The sequence below is a fragment of the Saccostrea echinata genome, unplaced genomic scaffold (genome assembly GCF_033153115.1).
Source record: "Saccostrea echinata isolate AGI-Se365-2 ecotype Australia unplaced genomic scaffold, CSIRO_AGI_Sech_v1 ptg000009l, whole genome shotgun sequence".
Taxonomy (NCBI): Eukaryota; Metazoa; Mollusca; class Bivalvia; order Ostreida; family Ostreidae; genus Saccostrea; species Saccostrea echinata.
In genome coordinates, this window is record NW_026889758.1 from 15,830,995 (window position 1) to 15,854,248 (window position 23,254).

Genomic DNA, 23,254 nt, shown 5'->3' on the forward strand with positions numbered 1-23,254 from the left:
AGGACTTACTCTTTGTTTTGTACATTTTTTTACAAATGGAAAAAAAAAACCTTTCATTTGTTGCATGAAGTCATATAAAACAATCAAATATAAACTATTTGCTATTCACTGTTCTTGTACCAGTACACTCATATACATTAAATCCCCTTTTCATTTCTTTTCAGGCTGGTTGATAAATCTTTAATTACTCCTTGCAGTTCTCTAACATCTGTATTCGTGTACACCAATTTCTTGTTTACTTGCAATTCGCAATCTGTTGCCTGATTTGATAGAATCTTGAACATCCCGAAGACAACAGTTTTAGTGACGTAATATGGCAAGGGTTGGTGGTAGAATTTGAAGAAAAAATTATTACCCTAATTTTTTGCTAGAAGAAGGGATAAGAGTAGGTCATTCTTAGCGATGATATTTTTCATGTACTTATGTCAAGTCAAATGCCAAGGCAATTCCAAATGTTGTCTTATTTTAAAATTCTATCCTGATTTACTCGGACATTGGGTGACCCTAAACTACGAAAATAAATCGAAACGAAACTTCGGTTTCTAGTTTAGAAGTTCCCAATTAATTCACCTATAGTTGCGTTACAACAGTAAATTAAAAAAAAATGTTAATTCACACGACAGTCGGACACAGATCACAATGTTCCGCTGAATTTTGCATCGCCTTAAAAAACAATTATTTCCCCCGAGCTTTGAATCTGAAAAAAACGAGAATACATTTACATTGTATCCTTAGTTTTTGTCTCATATATCTAAAAACAGCTAACGCATTTTTCGTAAAATGTGGCAATTTCTCAAGTATTTATAGCTAATTTTTTTTCCTGTCAAGCTGTGATCAATTTTTACTTTATGAAAACAGTCACCCAATTCCGCCTCACCCTGTAAAAGAAACTGTTTAACAAAAGTGCTTTGCACACAGTTTGAAAATGAATAAAGTTGTGGGAATTGAGATACGTAAATATGAAATTTTGCAAGTCAGAACTTAACATTAATACATACAAAAGTTTATAATAGTCAGTCATATGTACATTTACTGTGAGAGCCAACTCAGTGTTTTTGCTATTGAAGATACAAAGGAGGGTTATCTCTCTTTCATTAAACAAAAAATACAAACTTACTTGTCGTGACGATGATGGTCACGATGATGATAAGATTTAAGTATACAATACCATGACAAAGTGCATATGGCGGGTGTAACCGGTCAAAAGGGGATGCTTACTCCTCTGTGGTAGCTGATACTACGTCTGATGTTTTAAGAGGCCCGTGTTTTAATGGACTTTGAACTTGATTACTGTTCGTGTTCGTTATTTCCATATTTCATGTACTCTCTTTGAGGGATATGAAGCAATTGTACAGTACTCGTGGCAATAGGGAAGTTTCGTTCTTAGTCAGAACACAGTTTTTATTCTAATGATGTAAAATGTTTGGGACACTGAATACTGATTTGAAGAAAATCTTCCTAAAGGTTTCTTTCGTTTTTTAATATGGATGATTTAGCCCAGAGTTGTTTGATTAAATTATTAACAATTTATTCTCTCTTAACAGACCGTCACGGTAGCACAGTCAGCAAGAAGATAGGAAGGTCGTGGGTCCAGGCCCCGGCCGCGACAGACCTGTCGATAAAAACAGTTGTGGGTCGTGAATAAGATTTCTATTTGACGTTATTCCATGATCAACATAACTTATGGAAACTTTCATTTCCTCCATCCGTTGTTGTAAGAGGACATTGGTTATTCTGCTGTTTGAATTGTGCTTGGTATCTCCTCCTAGTGTAGTGTCATGGCGCCACTTACAATATTTTTTGCCAGCTACCATTTGGATAGGAATGTGAATAGCTTCTCAACATTCATAGGGTGAACTGGATTTTAAATCATTTGTTAAGGAGTGTAAAATAAGGACATAAGGTAATTCCTGATGTCTATGATGTTGTCTTACGTTTCTTGGTTTAGTCAAACGTTGTTTTGACTATTTTCATGGTGAGAATTGCTCCTGACAGTTTGCTTCTTTGATTTTTAATATACAAAATTCCAACTATTAGCACTTCTGGTTTCTTTCGTTTTATGCTTAGGATCTCTTTCAAGTGATTCCAAATGTTCTGTCAAACTGCGATTTCATATGCTAATTCAACAGCTTGGCCACGAGTTAGATTTTCTTGTTGTGAAAGAGTGGCTAAGCAGAAAGCTTTTCTTTCTCATGCTAAATGGCCTCTTCATATTGTGTCTTTAAAAGCTTACTGTTTCCTTTCTTTAATTTAACTGATTCTTCAAACTTGTTACTTCTTCTTTCATTTTTTTGTATTACTAATATCTATGTAGCACTAATTGACGGAGGTATACGGTTTTTTTTAAAAGCTTCCAGAATTTTATTAGCATTTGATTGGAAGCCTAGGTCATTTTTTTCAAAACCTGTTGCGATTGCTGTCTCCAACCTTTCATTAGAAGCTACGAGGCTTGATTTGTGTCAAGAGGCCTTTAGAATTCCCAGAGTCTACAACTTCTTCCAGTGTTGTTTCTTCCGGAAGACCTCTGTTTGTGTAGCTAAAAGCAGATTCAAAATTTCAGAATATTGAAGTGTTAATCAACGAAAAGTTTGTTCTGGAGTCCGTGCACTCTGATCGTTGATTCGACCTGACCAATTTTCTGGTGAGTCAATCCAGTTGACATTTGCATGTATATCTTTTAATTTTCCTAAGTTTTCATAATAAAAAATGGAGTATTTTAATTCATAGACCCAATCTTCCCTCAGACGTCTGAAATGTAACAATCCGAGCATATTCTTCACAAATTCTCGTGTACAACTTTTCAAAAAAGATTTTTCTTTGCTTTACCTGTGCAACTTATTTGGCAAACATGAGTTAGGATACTCCTCGAGGTAATAACTTGTGGGATTAACATCCAATTCGCTGGGACAGTAAACGCCATGATGTTTGGCGGGAAAGACGTGAAATTCGAACGATATTGCAATGTCTATTCTAGTTAATGAGCAAGACTTATGAATAAATTATAGCTAAAATGTTAAGATTGAAGACCAATCAACTTCCAACAGAAAACCTGGTTTACGATATTGACGGTAAAATATAACTTTATTCCACGTGTACACACAGAGTTAATATGAAATGTAAAGAGCTTATAACAGCTGCAGGAAACTAAGAAAAAAATCTTGCAACAATTTTTTTAACCCAAACAGGCAGAGTTGGAAGTACATGTACATGTATTTCTGAAACCACTACATGGAAAATTGTAAATTATCTACTTAAACAACCCACCTTAGAACCAATTCATAAGCACCCCATGGATAGAAGAAATCAAGCAGATTTTTTACTGGAAAAGCCCTCAAGACATGTCAGGTGACTGTTAAGGCTTAGGGCCTATTTGGTAATGAGACTCAACTTTTTAAATCACCTGAGCTAAAAGCTCGTGAGCTTGTTACTAATTGAAAGAGTCCATATGTCTGTCTGTATACTTCTCACAAACCAATTTCTCAAGAACCAGTGGGCAAGTTTTAACCTAAGTTGGCACAAGTCAAAATTGTGAAATTTGTGACCCCAGGGTCAGGGGTTCTCGTAGGGGAGATCTGTTGATTACATAGTGAAAATATCCTCTGTTCATGTGCTTTAAGCAAACAGGCTAAGTGCATAGTTACAATGAACAAGAGTGTCTCTTCCAGAATTGTTATTTTCATGGCCCCTGGGTCAGGGATTCTGGTGTTAGAGCAGGGCTCTATAGATCAGATATTGAAAATGCATACTTTAAGATCTGTTACTGAGTACTAGACTAATTATTATGTGTACTCAGGAATGTACACAAATTCAAACTTAGAGAATTTATACTGAGGCACAGTAAACGAGCTATGAACAGAACAGCGTGTGACTACGAGTAAGGTGAGGATAAAGATGTTGATGATTAATTAAATAATTGTTTGTTAGTACGGGAATTAAAGTTGAAGCTATTACAGAAGAAAAATAGGAGGGTTGATTCAAAAGTAATGATTACCTATGTAACCAAATAAATTTATTATCTATCTGCAGGCGCGGATCCAGTAGTTTTTTTTCCGGGGAGGGGGGGGGGGGTCCACCCCAGTCAAAAAAAAAATTTCCAACCCAAAAATTTCTTGACAAGCAAAAAAACAAAACAAAACAAAAACAAAAAACTAAATTCCCTTCCCAAACGTATTAAACACAGAAATGCAGAAATGTTGTTGACAAGCGAAAAAAAATTAAAATAAATAAAAAAAAAAGGAAAATGCTTTATTTTGTATGTTTTATATCTTGTATACATATGTAAAATCTGATGAGCCTTTGGCTTAAAGAAATAAACAAACAAACAAACAAACAAACAAACAAACAAAATCCGCGCATGTACCTGTAATATTATGTTTCCAACTAATTTATAAGATAAACTTCGTGCTACTATGTAACGAAAAATCACGACTATTTATTGTGACGTTGTGCTCGATATTCTGATGTAAGAAGTACTTTTTCAGCAAGGAAAAATATGATAAAAATACGGGCATGCTATATGAAAACACTGTACGTTCTTCTACTACATCACACGACTTGTCAAATTTTATGAAATATGATTTATTTATAATTAAATTTTAAGGTCTCTATTATGGCTGCCTCTTTCATTCGAGTGTGAGTCGCGCAGATATGTATCAAGAAAAAAAAACACCCGTAATTTACATCCAGAAAATAAACTTTAAAAGTTACACATCTCAAATATTAAATTTATGCCGTCAACCCATTTACTGAAGATTCAAGTTTATTAAAATGTCGTCCCAAGCTTATATAATACAGGAATTCACGTTTAAGCAATACTTATGTAGAACATTAATTTTCTTAACTACATGTATATATCATGCACTTACACAGTGGCACGCTAACAGACTGAGGGTTAGTTGATACTTGTACTATACATATTACATGAATATTCCGTGTCACCAGCTGGTAATTTTATCACGTGTCATACAGCGATTACGTACCCCGTGTATTGCACACACCTGTGTGAGTCACAGGCCTTTCTAAAGATCACTCTGATACAACTGACAAAACTAGGGGTATAACAAAAAGGTATGGAACTCCTCACGTAGGGGTACCTAATTTCGCAAATGAATCAAATGATTGAAAATAACACGTTCTATTCATATCTCTTCATATATAAACACATTATATTACTTCCAAAGTTCATTCCGGGAAGTCGGTATACATCTTAAGACAGTCATTCTACGATAAATGGACCAATTCAGAGTAAAAAACATGAAAAAAAAAAAAGGAACATGTTTCAAATAGCAAAATGAACATCATAATTCTCTAAAGGACATATCAGTGAACTTGAAAACAAAGAATTGTCCACGAATCTGGTATCGTTAACTTTTTACAACAATTTCAAGATACCATTGATTTTAAGGTAATGTTACGGAAGTTGATGCCTGATCAAGCCTTATTATTTTTTAAATAAAGCTGAATTTGTCCAATTTTTCGTTTCTGATGTTCAGTAAGAAACGCTAAAGCATGATTCATGAAGTCTCGCATGAATCCGAATTTAAATTAAATTTTCGGGAAAAATATCGTTACGGAAGTTAATTCCCAGCAATAAAAGTTAAAATTCTCTTCAATAGTTAAAATCAAAGTTTGTTTTAGGATATTAAACAAAAGTATGAAGCATTTCGCTCCCAAAATAATAATAAAAATGTATTCCTTTAATGCAAAAACTTTCCTGAATTACCGTTACGGAAGTTAAATTTTTAAGAGAGACAACTGTTTTTGTCTAATTCATTTTGTTATGTCGAAAAAGTAATCGTCTAAAATAGCTGACTTGCAACTAGAATCGATGATATAAGGTTCCGTGGTCACTTTCAGATAAGTTTCAGTTCTTTTTGAAATCTGCATTCTATGCGTGAAATTTAAAACAAAATCGCTACGGAAGTTAATCGATTTTAAGCGACATGCTTATGAATTCGCATGAAAGGAGATCTATGCATTTCTTTGCGAGAAGTGGTTTGATTTCTTTCTATATAGGATAAAATACATTTCTTAACATTCATTGCAATCTATTCGGAACGATTTTATGGCTAAAAATTTCATCTTGAAATTTGTAAATAAATGAAGCGACATTAAGATTTGCAGTGGAATACGTTTTTCAACATTACATTATGTTCATATCAAAACTTTAACTGCATATATATCGGTGAATATTTACAAAACCATGTGTGTATGTTAAGTCTTAGAGTTGAAATCGACCTTTAAATTTATAGTTAAGATATTACAACGGTAAATTTGTAAGCGACATAAAAATTCTTAATTGGTCATGTTTTTGTAGAATGACTGAAGATATGCTGAAATCAGTTCCATAATTAAACAATTTTCTTTACTAGAAACTACCTTGGGCCTTGATCTAAAGCGAGAATGACTGGACGAATTTTCCCCGGAATTCATTCTATACTCTCTGAACACTTCAATGTTTATACAGGCCCGTAGAACGCGGGGAGAGGGAGGCAGGTGTGCCCTCCCCGCTCGCCGCCACTTTTTTTTTCTGAGTGTAGTATTTTGCTATAGTAAATTTTCCTTTAAGTGCTGTTGCTCCCTCCTCCCTTACTTTTTGATGATGTAAGTTCCAGGATTTGGACAATAAATTACCCCCCCCCCCTTTTTTTTTTTTGCTTGTCAGATTTTTTGGGGAAGTCCCCCCCCCCCCCAACTTTTGAAGCCGTTGCTACGGGCCTGCTATAAGCGCTCAGTCCGTACAAAACTTCATTCGATTTGATCATGTTGTCCTAACAAATTACCTCATTCGATTTGATCATGTTGTCTTAACAAATTACCAACAATATTTTTAGCAGTTTATTTTTTTTAAGATTTAAAAAGTATATATAAGTTTCGTTCAATCGTAGCTCTTCTTACTTTAGTAAATAACATTGCCCTACAACTGTCATCGCAGACGTTTTATAATGGTTTTACTCGGAAGTAATTTTTAGAGACTTAAACGTACGATCTGGAGTATAAAAAAATTAACTGAGAAATGTTGATGGATTATGCATTTACATGTACCATGCACCTGTTCGCTGCAGTTCAGACACCGTCTGTATACATGCAAATGACCAGGGGCCCAAGCTACTTTCGATTGAAAAAAAACAGTAGTCAATTTTGGAATTGATTTCAGCATATCTCGAGAAAACATCTGAAATTTCGGAATGGACATTGGTAGTAATATAGAATCTTTATATGTGAATAGATATAAGTAGGAAGTACAATTTTAAATCTTTTGATTTATAAGTATTTCATTGGCGAAAATGGATACCCTATGTGAGTAGCTCCTTTCCTAATTTTTTTTTACACCCCCCCCCCCCCAAGTTTGTTAGTCAAATTAAAGTGATCCAAATGCCTGTGGTGTAAGTGAATGATAAAATTATTTATTTTGTGCACATATCTAATATCATTATTATCAATTACAGATAGTGTTTGTTGATACAATGATGTTTGTTCACTGATAGTTAAATCAATATCACACTCTGATTTATTTTAAGATGAAAACTTCGACATTATTAAAAGGGTCGCAATTTCGAGCTTTACCAAAAACACTATAAGAAATAATTAATAAAAAAAATTACTACCAACATAAAGAGCATTAACTGGAGTTTGTCAATATCATGAATCGAATACCATTTAATTCTATGAAAGCCTATTAGGATCTTTTCGAAAGGCGTAATAACGCGAAAAAAGGCGTTATAACGCCTTTTATTTTTTTTCCTCCTTAGATCTCCCAGTAGGCTTTCGTATAATTCCATACCTTTGTGGAGTGCATTTTTTTTATATGAGGCAGGCGGAGCCTACATGTATACATATACCAGGATCGATTTAGCTCAATCAAAACAATTGATTAGCTGTTTACAAAATTTTGAGTATTGCATGCAAATCCGAGGAATTTCAAACCAGAGGACTATACTAAAAACGTTAATTTGCAGAATTTGGACACAGAAAAAAAAGATATTTACACTTTTCCTAAATAAAACTTTAATTCTCTCTTTTGCCCCACCGCCTCCCTTAGCCCAAGAATGTTCTAATTTTTAAAAATTGATATTTATTGTGCACTCCGCATGGTATCTGCTTAGTTTGTTCATTTCAGTTTTTGTAACACTACCCAACTTCAGAACATTATATCATTGATCAGAAAGAGAGGTTTGCGCCTGATATAAAGTATTAAAATGACCTGCATATTCATCCTCCCTTCATCATGACCTTGCTGCTATGTTACGTCATTATTAAGCGAACTATTCTGATCGAACTAACAAAACTACCGAATGGAGATATAAAATTGGTCAGAATAGGGCGATCAAGAATCTTATAATGATCAGGCATGCAAAAAGTCCTACTGTATAGTTTTTAACAATGACAATGAGAAGCAAAATTTGAAGTGCTGTATAACTTCTTTGTAAGTAAATGGACTGTCACGTTTAGGGTTGACTGTGAATAAACGGCTGTGACCAGACAAATTGGACTTATCTTGTCAGCGACATCCACCACTAATATAGGTATAGGAGGTCACCTTTATATGTTCAAAATTATAAAATGGATCTACCACCTGTTGCTAAAAAGGATGATGTGGTCGGGAAAAAAGAACTGGATGGGAATTATATGTAAGGATATCTAAGGATCGCTTTTCTATAAAATGTATGTTGTTCTCTGTTTTAGCCTCAACATTGCTATAGCGAGGTATGCATGAATGTAGAAATTGAAAATCGATTATGTGAAAATTTATGCATGTTTATGCATTGTTTGCATTAGTTCACTGCTATATTCTTTATTATTTTAATACATTCTCACTTTAAAAAAAAAATTAAAGAGTTTTCAAACATTCAATTTCATTCAAAAGATATCAGTCGTGTTGTACTGTTATAATTAGTCGTTGATAATCACTAGACATGTAGATAATTTCATCATTAGAAGTATTTTAACAGAACACAGGAATTATTATTTTAAAGTATTATTAGTTTGTTTTCAGCTTAAACTTGATTATGAAAAGCAACAGCTAGGACATTGTCTTTTTGCCTAGTAACGACAGACGTCTACCATGGAGCTGTTTTTCGTTACAGATATGGTCGCTGGGGACCCTATCAAGCATTTCAGGCCGCTTTTGCCCTATTCCATATATGGCAAACAGGTTTTCAGCTTTTAATTGGAGTTTTCATTGGTAAGATCATTATAATAATCATACTTTCTGTTAGAAACAGCTGTAGACAGCACATACAAATAGGAAAGATAAAGCTTGTTGTGGTCAGAACTTTGATTTGTGACCATTTCATATCACATTCAATGGCAGAAGTGCTAAGTTGCTGATAATGAATATTTAAAGGAATATAAGTTTGATTTGTTATTTTTTAAAGTTTTTTGCTGAGGGATCGCTAAAGATTTTTGAACAAGTCATACTACATCTCCATTTCTATGTCTGCAAAGAATATTTTCTGCGGCTTGCTTAAGTTCAATGTATTTATTACTCAACCAAGCATTATCATTTTCTTCCATCTGTCTATCAGTCACACGTCCTGTAAAATCTGTAAATTTCAACCTGAAACAAACAGGAGCTCATTCTTGGTACAAACATTGCTGTGATCTTAAGGCTGCAGCATGGCTTTTTGTTGAGGCCTACTTCAGGTACATGTAACAAAAGATTTCCTAGATCTTGATCCTGTCAGGTAGAGTCCAGGTGTTCACACTACATTAACAAGAGGCCAATGGGCCAGAACGCCCACCTGAGTTTCTTTGGCCTGCTGTTCTTTATAAGATTTTAAAAGATTGTTTTATATTCTCTTGAAAATTTATGACCATATATTACGGCCCCACCCTAACTCTAAGGAATTAATTTCTGAATCCACATACCATGGGGATGCTTTAATATCAGTATGACTAACATGGCCTTGCAGTTATGGAGAATACAAATTGATTCTTTTCCGTCGCCCGCGTGGCGCAGTGGTTAGAGCGTTTGCTCTAGAGTCGCGATGTAAGGAGTTAATCCTTACGTCGCGGGTTCGAATCCACTGCAGAACGTGGAGGCCGGTCCTTCGGATGAGACCGTATAAACAGAGGTCCCGTGTCGCAGTAGGTGCTGGCACGAAAAAGATCCCTCACTGCTCAATTGCCCAGAGTGCCGAGTATAGGTCAAAATTTGCAGCCCTCCATCGGCAAGTGGTGGCATCTCCATATGAGTGAAAATTCTCGAGAGGGACGTTAAACAACAAACAAACAAACAAAAACAATTCTTTTCCTGTATAAATACATTATGTAAAATTTGATTATAATTTTAGCCAACTTTAACCCATGGTCTGTAATTAAAAACAATGAAATTCACAGAACATGGGAATGTTTGCAAATAAATGTCTATTGAGTTTCTATAGAAAAATGTTTGGTTCTAGTTGAAACTTTGATCCCCTAGTATGGCCCCACACTAACACTGGGGGTTACGAGTTGAATAGTTTCTTCACTACCTCAGGAAGTCTTCACATAAGTTTCACTTTTTCTGGCCCAGTTGTTCTTGAGAAGATTTTTAAAGATTTTTTTTAAATATTTCAGTGTGAAACTTTCATCCCCTTTTGTGGCCCCGCCCTAGACCAGGGGGTCATGATTTAAGCAATTTAGAATCTACACTAACCAAGAAGCTTCCAAATAAGATTCACCTATTCTGGCCCAGTTGTTCTTGAATAGATGACTTTTAAAAGGTTTTTCTTATATATTTCAATGTAAAACTTTAGAGAAATTGAATTCACAAAATTTTACCAAAATCAATAACATCAAAAGATACTACTTTTCAACACTTTAAACAACCATTCCCCACCATAAATCAAAGTCCAGCTTTTTGACATGATAGACATCATTATTGATTACAGCAGTAAGGATTTTAACCGAATCTTTTATTATAAATTCATAGAGTTTTTGTAAAATTAATTCTAAAAATATCTACAATTAACAGTGAAAATTGAACTCGTAGAATTGCTTACCTTATCATTGGTCATTTGCAAACTTTTTTTTTTTTTTTTTTTTTTTTTTTTTTTTTGGTTAAAACATTCTGATTGTACCCACAAGTACTCTGAAGTAGAAATCAAAAATAAGCTTGAGTTTCTGATTGACAATATCTATATAGTTTTTGGAGACCAGTGGACCGTTTTACAAAAGAACTTACGACTAAGACCAAAAACTTCAGTTTATTGTAAAATTTTGCAAAATTAATGATTCTGTTTAAAATTGCTAGCGTAAAAGTATCTTTCTACATACCTTTTAAAAATATTAAAGCCATTTTCTATTTAATGTAAATTTGAAAGTTAGTAGCAGAATTAAATTCTGGTCTTAGTCAAAACTTCTTTTGTAAAACGAGCCCCAGGTCTTCCATCAATATGTCGGAATTCCCATGGGTACCAGTTGGGCCCCGTTATAAGCATACCTTTTTGTGATCTATGAAGTATAATTTATTCAAAAACTTAAACATGAGAAGATGATACTTGCTGTGGCCTTCGACTCGACATTTAGATACATCGACGATGCATTATGAATTAATAATAGTTACTTCCATTCATACGTCGAATCGATTTATCCCAGTCAACTTGAAATGAAAGATGCCACAGAGTCTGAAACTCTGTTTCATATTTGGATATTTTACTAGAAAAATATGTTAATGGTAACTTATCATCAAAACTTTATGATAAACCTGATGACTTCTAACTTTTCCATCCTAGAGTTTTCTTACTTAGGTAGCAATATACCCTTATCACCTGCATATGGGGTTTATATCTTCCAGTTGAATCTCTCGCAAGAGCATGCTCCACACAGGAACTCTTTCTGAAATGAGACAAGCTATTGATTGACATGGGTGATGAAGCAAGGATATCAACAGTCTCGTTTTAAGTCATCATTTAGGAAGTTCTATGGTCGATACAATGTCCTTGTCAGCAAATACAGTCTATCATTAAGTCGAATGTTGACTGACGTTTTTCATACTACCTGTTAGGCCATTATTTGAACACTGAATTTTCTACAGATTTTTCCGTTTCCCGATCATGAAAATGAGCACAATGGCGGGCGTGACCTAGTGTGACCAGTCGGCAGGGGATGATTACTTCTCCATGGCACCTGATCCCACCTCTGATGTTTTTAGAGGTCCGTGTTTGATCTGCTCCAGATTTGTATTGTGACCCAACCCTAACCCTGGGTCACGATTTGAACAATTAAGAATGTACACCTCCTCAGGAACCTTTTATATAAGTTTCATCTATTCTTTCCCAGTGACTCTTGAAAAGATTTTTTTTAATGACCCCACCCTATTTTTTGCTTTCTCTTGATTATCTCCCCTTGGAGGGAGACTTGGCCTTTAATTTGAACCAATTTTGTGCCAGTAAGTTCTTGAGAAGAAGTCGAAAATGTGAAAAGTTTACAGGCGGACGGACGGACAAATGGAGTTGTGCAATTTGCACGGTTTAATTCAAATATGTTATAATAATTATATTTTATTGCTATTGATAATGGTTCTGATCAAAGTTTTCTCAAAAGCTGTCGACATACCTTAAAAGTGAAAAAGAGGTAGCTTATGATCAGAAATGCCTTGAATGTAATTAATGTGTCCTTGTTTTGAGTTATCTGTAAAACATTCGTTAAGACTTTTCATAAATATAGTTTTCATTAAAGATAACAAATCAAACTCGATCAAACAAATTAATAAATGGATAATACTCAATGTGCTGCAATTTGATTAATTAAAATCTTTATCAAAATCATTTTCAGTAATAATCACCCTTATAATATATTTTCTTGCAAATCTTTCTGTATAAACTTAACTCAAAAATGGCATTTATACCTCCTTTAAAGAACCAGACTGCCATAATTCAATTTAACTTTATGTTGATTTTCAGCTTACAGACCAGGGTTCCAATGTGCAGCTTCGGAGTTTGACAATCAGTCTCTTACAAATAGTTCTATGTACATGACATACGAAAAATGTCACCTACAAATATACCACAATGACTCGAATATACATGATCCAAAACTAATGGCCACAACAAAGTGTCCAAATGGGTATCAATACACGTTAGAAAAAGACAGCACTATTGTCACAGAGGTAGATTATTTTGTAAATTTTTCTAATGAAATGAAATTATGATTATTGGTACATTCCAAATAGTTTTCAATAAAAAAAAAGTAACACTTTGATAGAACAGTAGACATAACCTATAATAACCTATAGGGGTTGTTTTGTATTAATCTCTATGAAAACTCCTGACCAGCCAGGATTACGCTTAAGAAAATCTTATCAAAAACCTCTAAAACTCAGAAACAAAAGCTCTCATACTATTTAAGTGGCTTATTTCGAAATTAACCTCAACAATGATGAAGTAGATAAACTTGATAATTTGAAATTTTATTCATTCCTTTCTATCAGTTTTACCACATTTATTAATTCTTCTTAAGTTTATACTACCATCTTTAATTCTGCCAAAGCGATACTTTGCATGAAATTCAAACTTTGAGAAATTACGAACATGAAATTCACACAGTCCTGACTTTTTCATAAATTTTCAATTAATAAACATATTAATGTGCTCCTGTTTAGTTAATAAATTGATATCTCACACATATTTTACCTTAACAAAGATATATTTTACTTCAGTTTGATCTTGTCTGCGACCGAGCAAATTTAGCAGAACTTCTTCAGACATTAGTGATGGCGGGACAACTGGTAGGAGCAGCTTGTGCCTCATCCCTTAGCGACAGAGTAGGAAGGAAGACCGTCCATCTTGGCTCTAACCTTTTGACCTTGATATTGGGAATTTCCGTGGCCTTTGCGTCAAATTATGCAACACTGGCAGTCATGAAATTTGTTCTTGGCGTTTTGCAACAGGTTGTCGTAAAGACTGTATCTGCTTTGCAAAGCTTTGTTTCAAACTTGTCCTTAATCTTGCGACAATCTTTTATGATTTGCTTTTTTTTTTTCAGGGAATGGTCATGTCCGGTGTTGTCTTTACGCTAGAACTCTTCCCAGAACAGGGTCGCTTCTACAGTGAAGTGATAGGCTCCTGTGTCTGGAGCACAGGTCTGATTATAATGTCTGCCATTGCTTATCTATTGCAGAACTACTCCTGGAGATATCTTCAAATTACACTTACCTGTTTTTCAGTTTTGAGTTTGTTCCAATATTGGTAAGTAAACCACTACATTTGACTAAGCACCAGTCCGACACCTATATATTTACATCTCTTTGAATCGCTTTCTATAGCGGCCTATCAATATATGCACATTGTAGACGCCAAACAATTTTTGATATGAAATATTTTTGTCAAATGTAGTATAAATCAAAGGCCTTACAATTGGTATAAAATATGTCTGTCAAAGTACGACCCAGTTATAGATTATATTTGCAAGATATGTCATTAAAGCGACCATAGAATTAACGAAATGCTGACTTTAAACGAGCTTGTTGAAATTTCTGTGTAACATTAACTCATATGTCAGTAGTCCGCCTCGGTTTAATTGACCGTACTCAGAGTATGCTCTTCAGTATCAAATACGTTTGGAGACAAAAACACCATATGCAGGTACAGGGGATAATATATTTACTTATCTATTTACTACTTACTTCTTTATTTATTATTTATTTATTTATTTAGTTATTTGTTTGATGTAATGCTATACGGAATGTCTTTTTCATTGAGCATTAAACCGCTTCAAGTAAGTTTATTATTATTGTTAAATAAAGAAGTACGTAAGTAAGTAAGTATAAAATCCACTGTTACCTGCATCTGGTGTTTATGTCTCAATTAATCAATTAATTGATCGTACTCATAGTATGCTCTTCAGTATCAAATAAGTTGGGAGACAAAAACACCATATGCAGGTAACAGTGGATTATATATTTACTTACTTACGTACTTCTTCCTTCCTTCCTTTCTTTCTTTATTTATTTATTCATTTATGTAATGTTATGGAGAATGTCTTTTTCACTGAGCATTAAAACGCTTCAAGTAAGTTTAAGTCAGAAAAGTGAAGCTATTTTTAAGATTAAATAGAAATTCAAAACTGTGAATAAAACATCGAATCAAGTGTGTCCATACCATTTCAATACCAGAACCAAAACCACCAATATACCAAAAAGAGGAAATCAAAATATTTGTTTAGGATTCAAGACGAATCATTACGATGGCTTGTTGCCAACGGGAAAAAGAAAGAGGTGGAAAGAATAGTACGAAAGGTTGCCAAATGGAACAAACTTGATTATGAGGATCTCAAGAAGAATGTTAAAAAGAAAATGGCATTAAGGAATAAGGAAAAAGAAGAAACAGACAAAACGTTGCTGGGCGAACAGCAACAGCTCCATGTTGTTGAAAAATACTCCATTATTACCATCCTTAGAAACAAATCTGTACTCATCATTTCCCTCCTGATGTGTTTCACATGGTAATGTCAAGTATTTACTCAATTTACTTATACATACAGTAAAACATGCTTATAATGAATTGACGCTTATGGCGAAGTGACTTTAATTCCCCTTGACTTTAAAATATATTGAACACTTAACGGAACACTTACGCTTATAACGAAGCTAATTTTTCCGTCCCTGGCACTTCGTTATGGGTGTATTTTACTGTACATGTATTTCAAGTGAAAAATTAAAAGAAAAATGAAAATCTTTATCGGACTGGTAATTACCTGCTCTGATAGAAATATCTCTTTTTCAGGGTGACTAACACACTGACATACTTTGGGCTGACACTCACAGCTACGTCTTTGGCGGGAAATCGTTTCCTTAACTTTTTCTTCATGTCCTGTGTAGAATACATTTCACTTATCCTGGAGTACAGCATGCTACGCCGGTAAGACTAAATATTGAAGGATCAAATGTAGGCTTTATTGAATTGTTGATACCGGCGGAATTCTACGTCCTGACAAGCATTCTTATAATCGGATTAAGATGATTTTCTAATCTTTTAACAATTTCTTCGTAACGATTGTAACCAAAAAAGCTTGATTTCTTTAAAAAAAAAAATTAAACTTATTTATTATATACCTCATGTGGACAAATGCTGTATACTTTATTAATGAATAATAATCACATATTTTTATTTTCATTAATCTTTATTTTAATTATCAGTGTTTTTATATGAAATAAGAAAAATAAATTTATCATAATCTCATATTTTTTTTGTAAATCTTTCAGTTTATATTTTCCCAGGCAGAAAACAACAATATTTTTCCCACTTTGAGTTTCCTTATTTTTTTTCTAAATTCTGCTTTAAAAGACATCTTCAAGTCAAAAAGTAACCACCTAGTTATTTTTAAACTAGTGTTATATTTTTGGAAAGTGAAATTTCAACTAGAGCACCTTCATTTAAGATGAGGAAGAAATTGCCCAAAAAAAGGGGAAAAAGTGTCATTAGGTCTTTCACAACATTTATCTACATCGAAGCTCCGCTGCAGATTTTTAAATCAAAGGGAATCATAAAGTTTTTGTCATTTTGTAAATAAAAGAGTACATTTCAATCCACGGCAAATTTAATTTAGATTAAATTCCGTTTTTTTTTGGTTTATTTTTATACGATATATTGAACAGATATTTGACATATTGTAAACAATCTTGCCGCTCTACAAATTAGCAAAATGTACATCATTTCTCCATATACTTTTATAATTTTTTAGGGTTGGCAATCGAATACAGAATTGCTAATCGGTAAACCACAAGATGCTCCCACCGATTAACCGGTTAATCATATCAAAAGCACATTTTCTTGACATTTTTTAAAGTAGCTTTATAGCTCTATTCATATACACAAAAAGACTTAAAAAATCATTAGAGGTTAGAAACGTTCTGTTTGTCTTGATCAGAATTCAGAAAGCTACATGTATTTATATTTTATTTCAATTTCAATACACAAGAGAAAGTAAGAAAAACTTGAAACATGTTCCCGAAATCAGTCATTGATAATTTTCAAGATCAGATGTCAGACGAATTATCTGCATTGTCACCATAATCAAAACTAAGTCTGAACTATCACTTAATTTACAATGTTTGTTTGTATTATATAATATGATATTTAACTGCAAAAGATAGGCATAACATTTCACAGTGCTAAACGTTGATTTTATAAATATCATTAAAGAAAATACAGAACATTTGGGGTAACGACATGGCGTTTAAAAAGTAATTGACATTTCACAAACTATACATTACCTCGCGATCTCAATCAGAGAAAAAGTCGGAAAATGTACAAATCTCGCGGGATTTCTGGGACAAACGTAACATAAACATGTAAACAATATGTTGAATGTCCATGAACAAATGAAATATTTTATTGCTGTGGACTTTATATACATCAAGAGTAGGAATGACAACGATATCAATTTATATCTATTGTTGATCGTATGTATCTATTTATCGTATGGTACATCTAAATACAATATACATGCCTCGGAAATGTCGTATTTTTATTAATGGATGATAAATTTAGGGTTCTCGCTCTCTTACATATGTATTTTAGTTCTTCTATTCTTTAATTGGAATGACAAATACATTTAACATTTAAAATTGGATTGAGATTGGCATGTTTTGTATTATCCGCAACTCCATGCTGTCCCCGTCAGACGACCAAAGGCGCCTCTAATTTTGAAGAGTTCACTAATGGAAATAGAACGTATTGACTTTTTTTGCCTTGATTTCTGTTCGTTATCTTCATATTTCATATGAAAACGCCAAATTATCAATTTTTATGCTGAAATTTCTTTTTAAAAATGAATTTTAAGAAAATTGCATTCAAATTTACATATTATTTCTGATTTTTTTTTTTTTTTGACCAACTGATAACCGATTATCATCCTTTCGACCGAGTAATCGATTACTCGGTTACAGATTGCCATCCCTACTTTTTTGCATTTTTAATGAACATATGTATGTTCGCTATATAGTGCCCTAACACCAACACTTATACGTTATAACTTGTAGGTTTGGTAGAAGAACTACCACAATTTTTTTCCATTCTCTAACTGGAACATCATTGGCTCTTGCCACCCTGTTGAAATACTTTTCAGGTAATGCTTTATTATTGTTTCACTTCTTTATGATTCCAATACTTTACAAAGTTTTTGTTTTATTAAATGTATGCTTACTTTGAAATCAGATGGAGATGGAACGCTCATACTACTATCAGTTTTGGCGACCTTTGCCGGGAAGATGTCTGTGACCGGATCATTTAGTGTGCTATTTCTCTTTACTCCTGAACTTTTTCCCACAAATCTTAGGTAGGCTTCGAATCAAATAAGTGAGCTGTTATATATGTATTGAGAATATAATTCGTTAGTTATAAAGACATTAGATGCATATTTTTTTTCCTTTATTTTTCAAGGAATGTCGGTATAGGTATGTGTTCAACATTCTCTAGGATTGGTGCCATGATATCGCCTTTCGCTGGAACTTTGGTAATTTTACGTCATTATCACAGCACTGATTCAGAGTATCATGTTGTCTTTACAGATGTATCATGCATGTGTCATAGACTTTGATTTATATTTTATACTTCTTTTTACGTTTTAAGGCACGAGCTGTACCTTGGGCCCCGGGAACCATTTTTGCTCTGATGTGTTTTATTGTCACAATTATTGCCTTGTATTTACCGGAAACACGTGGAATGGATTTACCTCAGACTCTGGATGAAGTAAAAAGATGGTACGCAGAAAACAGTGGACTTCGCCTGCGTAAAAGTCGGAAGAAAGAAAGCAATGTTTATGAAGACTTTGCTGTTCCTCTAGCAGTGGCATCCAAAGACCAAATGGAAATTTAGAAAGGAAAAATTCTTCATGTGATACAATAGAACCATGTCAAAATGTATCTAAAATTTCAGGATTGGCATTTCTACTTTTCTTACTTTCTGAAAAAATTTCCAGAGGTATCTTTAACCGGGGTTTCCACAGAAAGAAATCCGGTTATTGAAATTGTGAAAATGACTGGCGGCTGCCAAAAGGGTGGATAACTACAACAGTTTTCAAGATAAAAACTTTTTCACAGATACGTGTATCATAGATGTGCAAAGTAAAAGTACTAGAATTTAGATTTTTAATAATTTATGAGATAAATCCCAGCTGTTGAATTTAGTCCCTTTTTAAAACAAAATATTGCATATATAGGGTACAAAATTTATCCGGAAATTACACTTACAGTTTTCAAGATAGGGCATTTTATCTAGAATATCAATTGACCATACATGTATATCAGAAATGTGCGCTGTACTTGGATTTTAGTTTTTGAAAATTTATGAGAAAATACCAGCTATTGAACTTAGACATCTATGCTAAATATTGCGTATAGGGTACACCATTTTCCCAGATCTTTTGGAGATAGGAATGTCTTATTTTGCAGATCATCATATATCAGAGATGCGCATAGTATTTGGATTTTTGTTTGTTTGTTTGTTTGTTTTTGTTTTTGTTTTTTTTTTTTGGATAATTTATCAGAAGAGTACGGGTCTTGTAGAGTAGATTTTCCCCTCTAAAATCTTTTCCCCCTGAAAAATGTCTCTAGAGTAGGATTTCTCCCCGGAAAAAAGGCTCTATAGTAGGATTTCCGCCACAGGAAAATGACTCTAGAGTAGGATTTCCCCTTCGAAAACCCCATGCCAGATTCAATTTTCCGAGGAAGTGCGATTTTCTACAGAGCCGCTTTCCCAAAAAATAAAATATTATGCCTATACATGTACTTCAATATGACGAGAGGAGGGGCGACATATTGTTACAAGTGACCTTTCTATAATTTTCTCACAGGTGATCTAGCATTAGACAATCTTAATGAAATTTAATATATATATATATATATATATATATATATATATATATATATATATATATATATATATATATATATATATATATATATATATATATATATATATCTTATCTAAATGTCCATCTGTGCATTCAACATTAAAATTTTCAAAAAGGTGACCAGTTTGATTGAAAAATCAGAAGTATGAAAATTTAAAATTTAAAATCATTTTTCTCAGTAACTGCCCAACCAATTCCTTTTAAGCATTCCTCTCAGTTTTGTCATCTGGTCAAACTGGTTTCTAGGGGGGAAAATATGATACAATGTAATCGGTTGGACAAATTTTTAACTTAAGTCATAGAAACGAAAAGAAGTTTTTTTTAATGGATTTTTTTTAAAAAAATGGTATTTCAAACTACATGTACATAAATGAACATGACATTGATGTGTAAGTGTCTTAAGCTTTCCACGTTTCTAGGATTTAATTATCCAAAAAAGCTGCTGTTACCATAGAACAAATGAAACAATTTCTAAAAATTTGAAATTTTGTAAAACTTTCAGAGAGGAGAGTATTTGCTCTTTGCTTTCAAATCCAATATTACACCGCTGGCTGGGCTCGAGGGGACATACTTATGCTTCGACTTTCAAGAGCAGTGTTTCTTGTATTGTTTATTTTGGGTTTGGCAAATACTCACAAAAAGTATGTGGAACGTATCGATAATATGAATTTTAGAATTTTCTCACACATTCTTTGTAAAGAACAGAACCGTAGATAAAATACAGGGTCGGTAGTGGTAGAGGGCAAAAAAATTAAATCTCTACAGGTGGCCTCATATACATCTTTAAAATTTGTGAAAAATCAGGTATGACTGCGGCAAGAGGGGTGTTGAGACATCGAGTTTTACGAATGTTTTGAATGACCAGTTTTACAAAACCTCCTACACTCAGTGATTTGAACTGCATGTATATATTTTAAGATTTAATTATAAATTTGAACAATTCTTGAGTCAAAAACACTCACAATTCCATTTAAAATCGATTGACTCATATACACTTGTAGCCAAAATATTGTCGATATGATTTTAGCATTGATAAAATAGGAGAAATCCTACATTGAGGGGAATGAGGGGAGATTTTGCTCTAGTCTGAGATTTTCCCTCGGGGGAAGTCCTACTCTAGAGTACAGATTCTTCGGGGGGGGGGGGGGGGGGGCTGGCTATGGGGGAAATCCTACTTTACGACACCGGTACACGTTGTTGAACTAAGTCATTTTAAAGGAAAATATGTTCAGAGGGTACATTAATGTTGTTGGGATGTCAATTCCTACAGTTTTCAGAATATAGAAAGGTTTTAAAAAGAAAACTTGACTTGCTGTCACATTGACAGCTTTCCCCTTTTAAAATACTCTGCCAAAGCTGGTTTTACTAGAATCTTACAAAAATGTAAATACTGATTTTTAATCTTCATGACAGATCAAGTCTGAATTGTTGGTTGCACATGTATAATTGGCTGTAAATAAGTTCTTTACCATTTTTTCATACTTATTTCTATTTGAGCGCACAGTTCTCGCAATTTTCTTCCGGAATGTCCTCATTTTACTGAAAAACTATCAAGAATGCAAGCTTGCTGGACAAGATTATCACCAGTCCAGGCTATAAAAAATTCTTCTTCACACTTAAATGGTTTTGAAATTCTGGTTGGGCCTCAGTAAGAGAAATGGACGTTTAAGCCGCATCCAAGTTTGACCTTTTCCAATACCGGCTATTGCTTTTGATTTTCAACCTTATTCAGGGACTCAAACACAATACATGTATAAACTTCAGATAGATTCTATTTAAATATTTAAATGTAAAACTAATTTAATTTGTCTTAATTTTCACAACAACATAATTGGTACCGTATAACATTTACATGAAGACCCCTGGGTCGATGCCTCTGCTGGTGGACTGTTAGTCCCCGAGGGTCTCTACAGTCTAGTAGCTGGGTTCTTCGGGACTAGCTTGAAAATACGGATATATGTTTAATTGCTATGGTAAAACTTAGAAATTTATTTCAAAATTAAAGATTATATCCCTCATACATAGCTCTGATCCTTCGACGTATTTGGCTCCAGTCTTTGGCATCTCCCTTTCTTCAGCTCTTCAAAGTTTTCTAAATTAAATATTTTGGATTTCCAACGTTTCGGCATGAGAATCACGGAAGAGACAATTTGTCGAAATGCGCATCTGGTGCATCAAAATTGGTACCGTATAACATTTACATCTAACTGTATATTATGGTTTTTTTTTTCAAGTTTTGAATTTAATTTAAGAATTGTTCTTCAGAGCAAGAGTCAAATCAGCGATACCTGATTGGGGTAACTGTCTTTCAAGCTCATATATAAGTGTTCGAGTATAATATCTTTCAAATACGTAAAATATTACTCCCTTGATATAAGCATATTGTCAAAAACTGCTATCCAGTTTTCCTTTTAATGGACATTTTCCTTTGAAATTACCCTTTTTATGCCCCCGTATCGAAGATTCGAGGGTATATAGTTTTTGCTCTGTCCGTCCGTCCGTCTGTCTGTCTGTTTGTCTGCTTGTCCGCATAAACATTGCTCATAACTTTTGATTGATTGGAGCTATGGCTTTCACATTTCACATGTGTATTCCTTGTGACAAGACCTTTCTTTGGGTACCATCATATTTGACCTTGACCTTGGAGTTTGACCCAGTTTTACAAATTTTTTCCAAACTTTGACCTTGGCCATAACTTTTGAACGGTTGGTGCTAGGGCTTTAATACTTCACATGTGTAATTCTTGTGACAAGACCTTTCTTTCGATACCAACAACTTTGACCCTTTGACCTTGACCTTGGAGTTTGACCTACTTTTGAAAAACTTTAACATTGGCTATAACTTTTGAACGGTTGGTGCTAGGGCTTTCATATTTCACATGTGTAATTCTTGTGACAAGACCTTCCTTTGGATACCAACACTTTGACCTTTTGATCTTGACCTACTTTTGATAAACTTTAACAGTGGCCATATCTTTTGAACGATTGGTGCTAGGGCTTTCATACTTCACATATGTTATCCTTGTGACAAGACCTTCCTTTGGATACCAACAACTATAGCCCATTCACCTTGACCTTGGAGTTTGACCCATTTTTGAAAAACTTTAACCTTGGCCATATCTTTTAAATGGTTGGAGCTAGGGCTTTCATATTTCACACGTGTATTTCTTGTGAGAAGGCCTTTCCTTGGGCACCATTAATTTTGACCTTGACCTTGATGTTTGACTTACTTTTGAAAAATTTTAACCTTTTCCATATCTTTCCAATGGTTGCTGCTAGGGTTTTCATATTTTACAAGTATATTTCTCGTTACAAGACCTTACTTTGGGTACCATCATATTTGATTTGCATTTGAGAAAGTTTAACCTTCGCTATAAGTTGCCATACGGGGCATCAGTGTTTCACAAACACATCTTGAT

The 23,254-nt window shown here is 33.9% G+C and overlaps 1 protein-coding gene across 2 annotated transcripts; it reads left to right on the top strand.

Annotated features, from left to right (window-relative positions):
- The first annotated feature begins 8,433 nt into the window (after positions 1 to 8,433).
- LOC133181857 (organic anion transporter 3-like) lies at positions 8,434 to 19,069 on the top strand. Of its 2 annotated transcripts, none has more exons than XM_061316493.1 (11): positions 8,434 to 8,630; positions 9,087 to 9,184; positions 12,888 to 13,093; positions 13,643 to 13,873; positions 13,969 to 14,171; positions 15,148 to 15,426; positions 15,708 to 15,842; positions 17,966 to 18,051; positions 18,141 to 18,261; positions 18,366 to 18,438; positions 18,555 to 19,069. In XM_061316493.1, the coding sequence occupies exons 1-11, from the start codon at positions 8,563 to 8,565 to the stop codon at positions 18,798 to 18,800; spliced, it is 1,746 nt and encodes a 581-aa protein (XP_061172477.1). In that variant the 5' UTR covers positions 8,434 to 8,562; the 3' UTR covers positions 18,801 to 19,069. The 2 variants fall into 2 exon arrangements, with proteins under 2 accessions (XP_061172477.1, XP_061172478.1); XM_061316494.1 differs by having other exon boundaries at positions 8,579 to 8,664.
- Positions 19,070 to 23,254: the final 4,185 nt, after the last annotated feature.

Bases quoted from the DNA above. Each gene is read 5' to 3' on its own strand.
- LOC133181857 (XM_061316493.1), top strand. From the start codon at position 8,563: ATGGATCTACCACCTGTTGCTAAAAAGGATGATGTGGTCGGGAAAAAA. The intron at 18,052-18,140 runs GTAATGCTTTAT...CTTTGAAATCAG, and splicing joins CCTGTTGAAATACTTTTCAG to ATGGAGATGGAACGCTCATA. The intron at 18,439-18,554 runs GTAATTTTACGT...TTACGTTTTAAG, and splicing joins CGCCTTTCGCTGGAACTTTG to GCACGAGCTGTACCTTGGGC.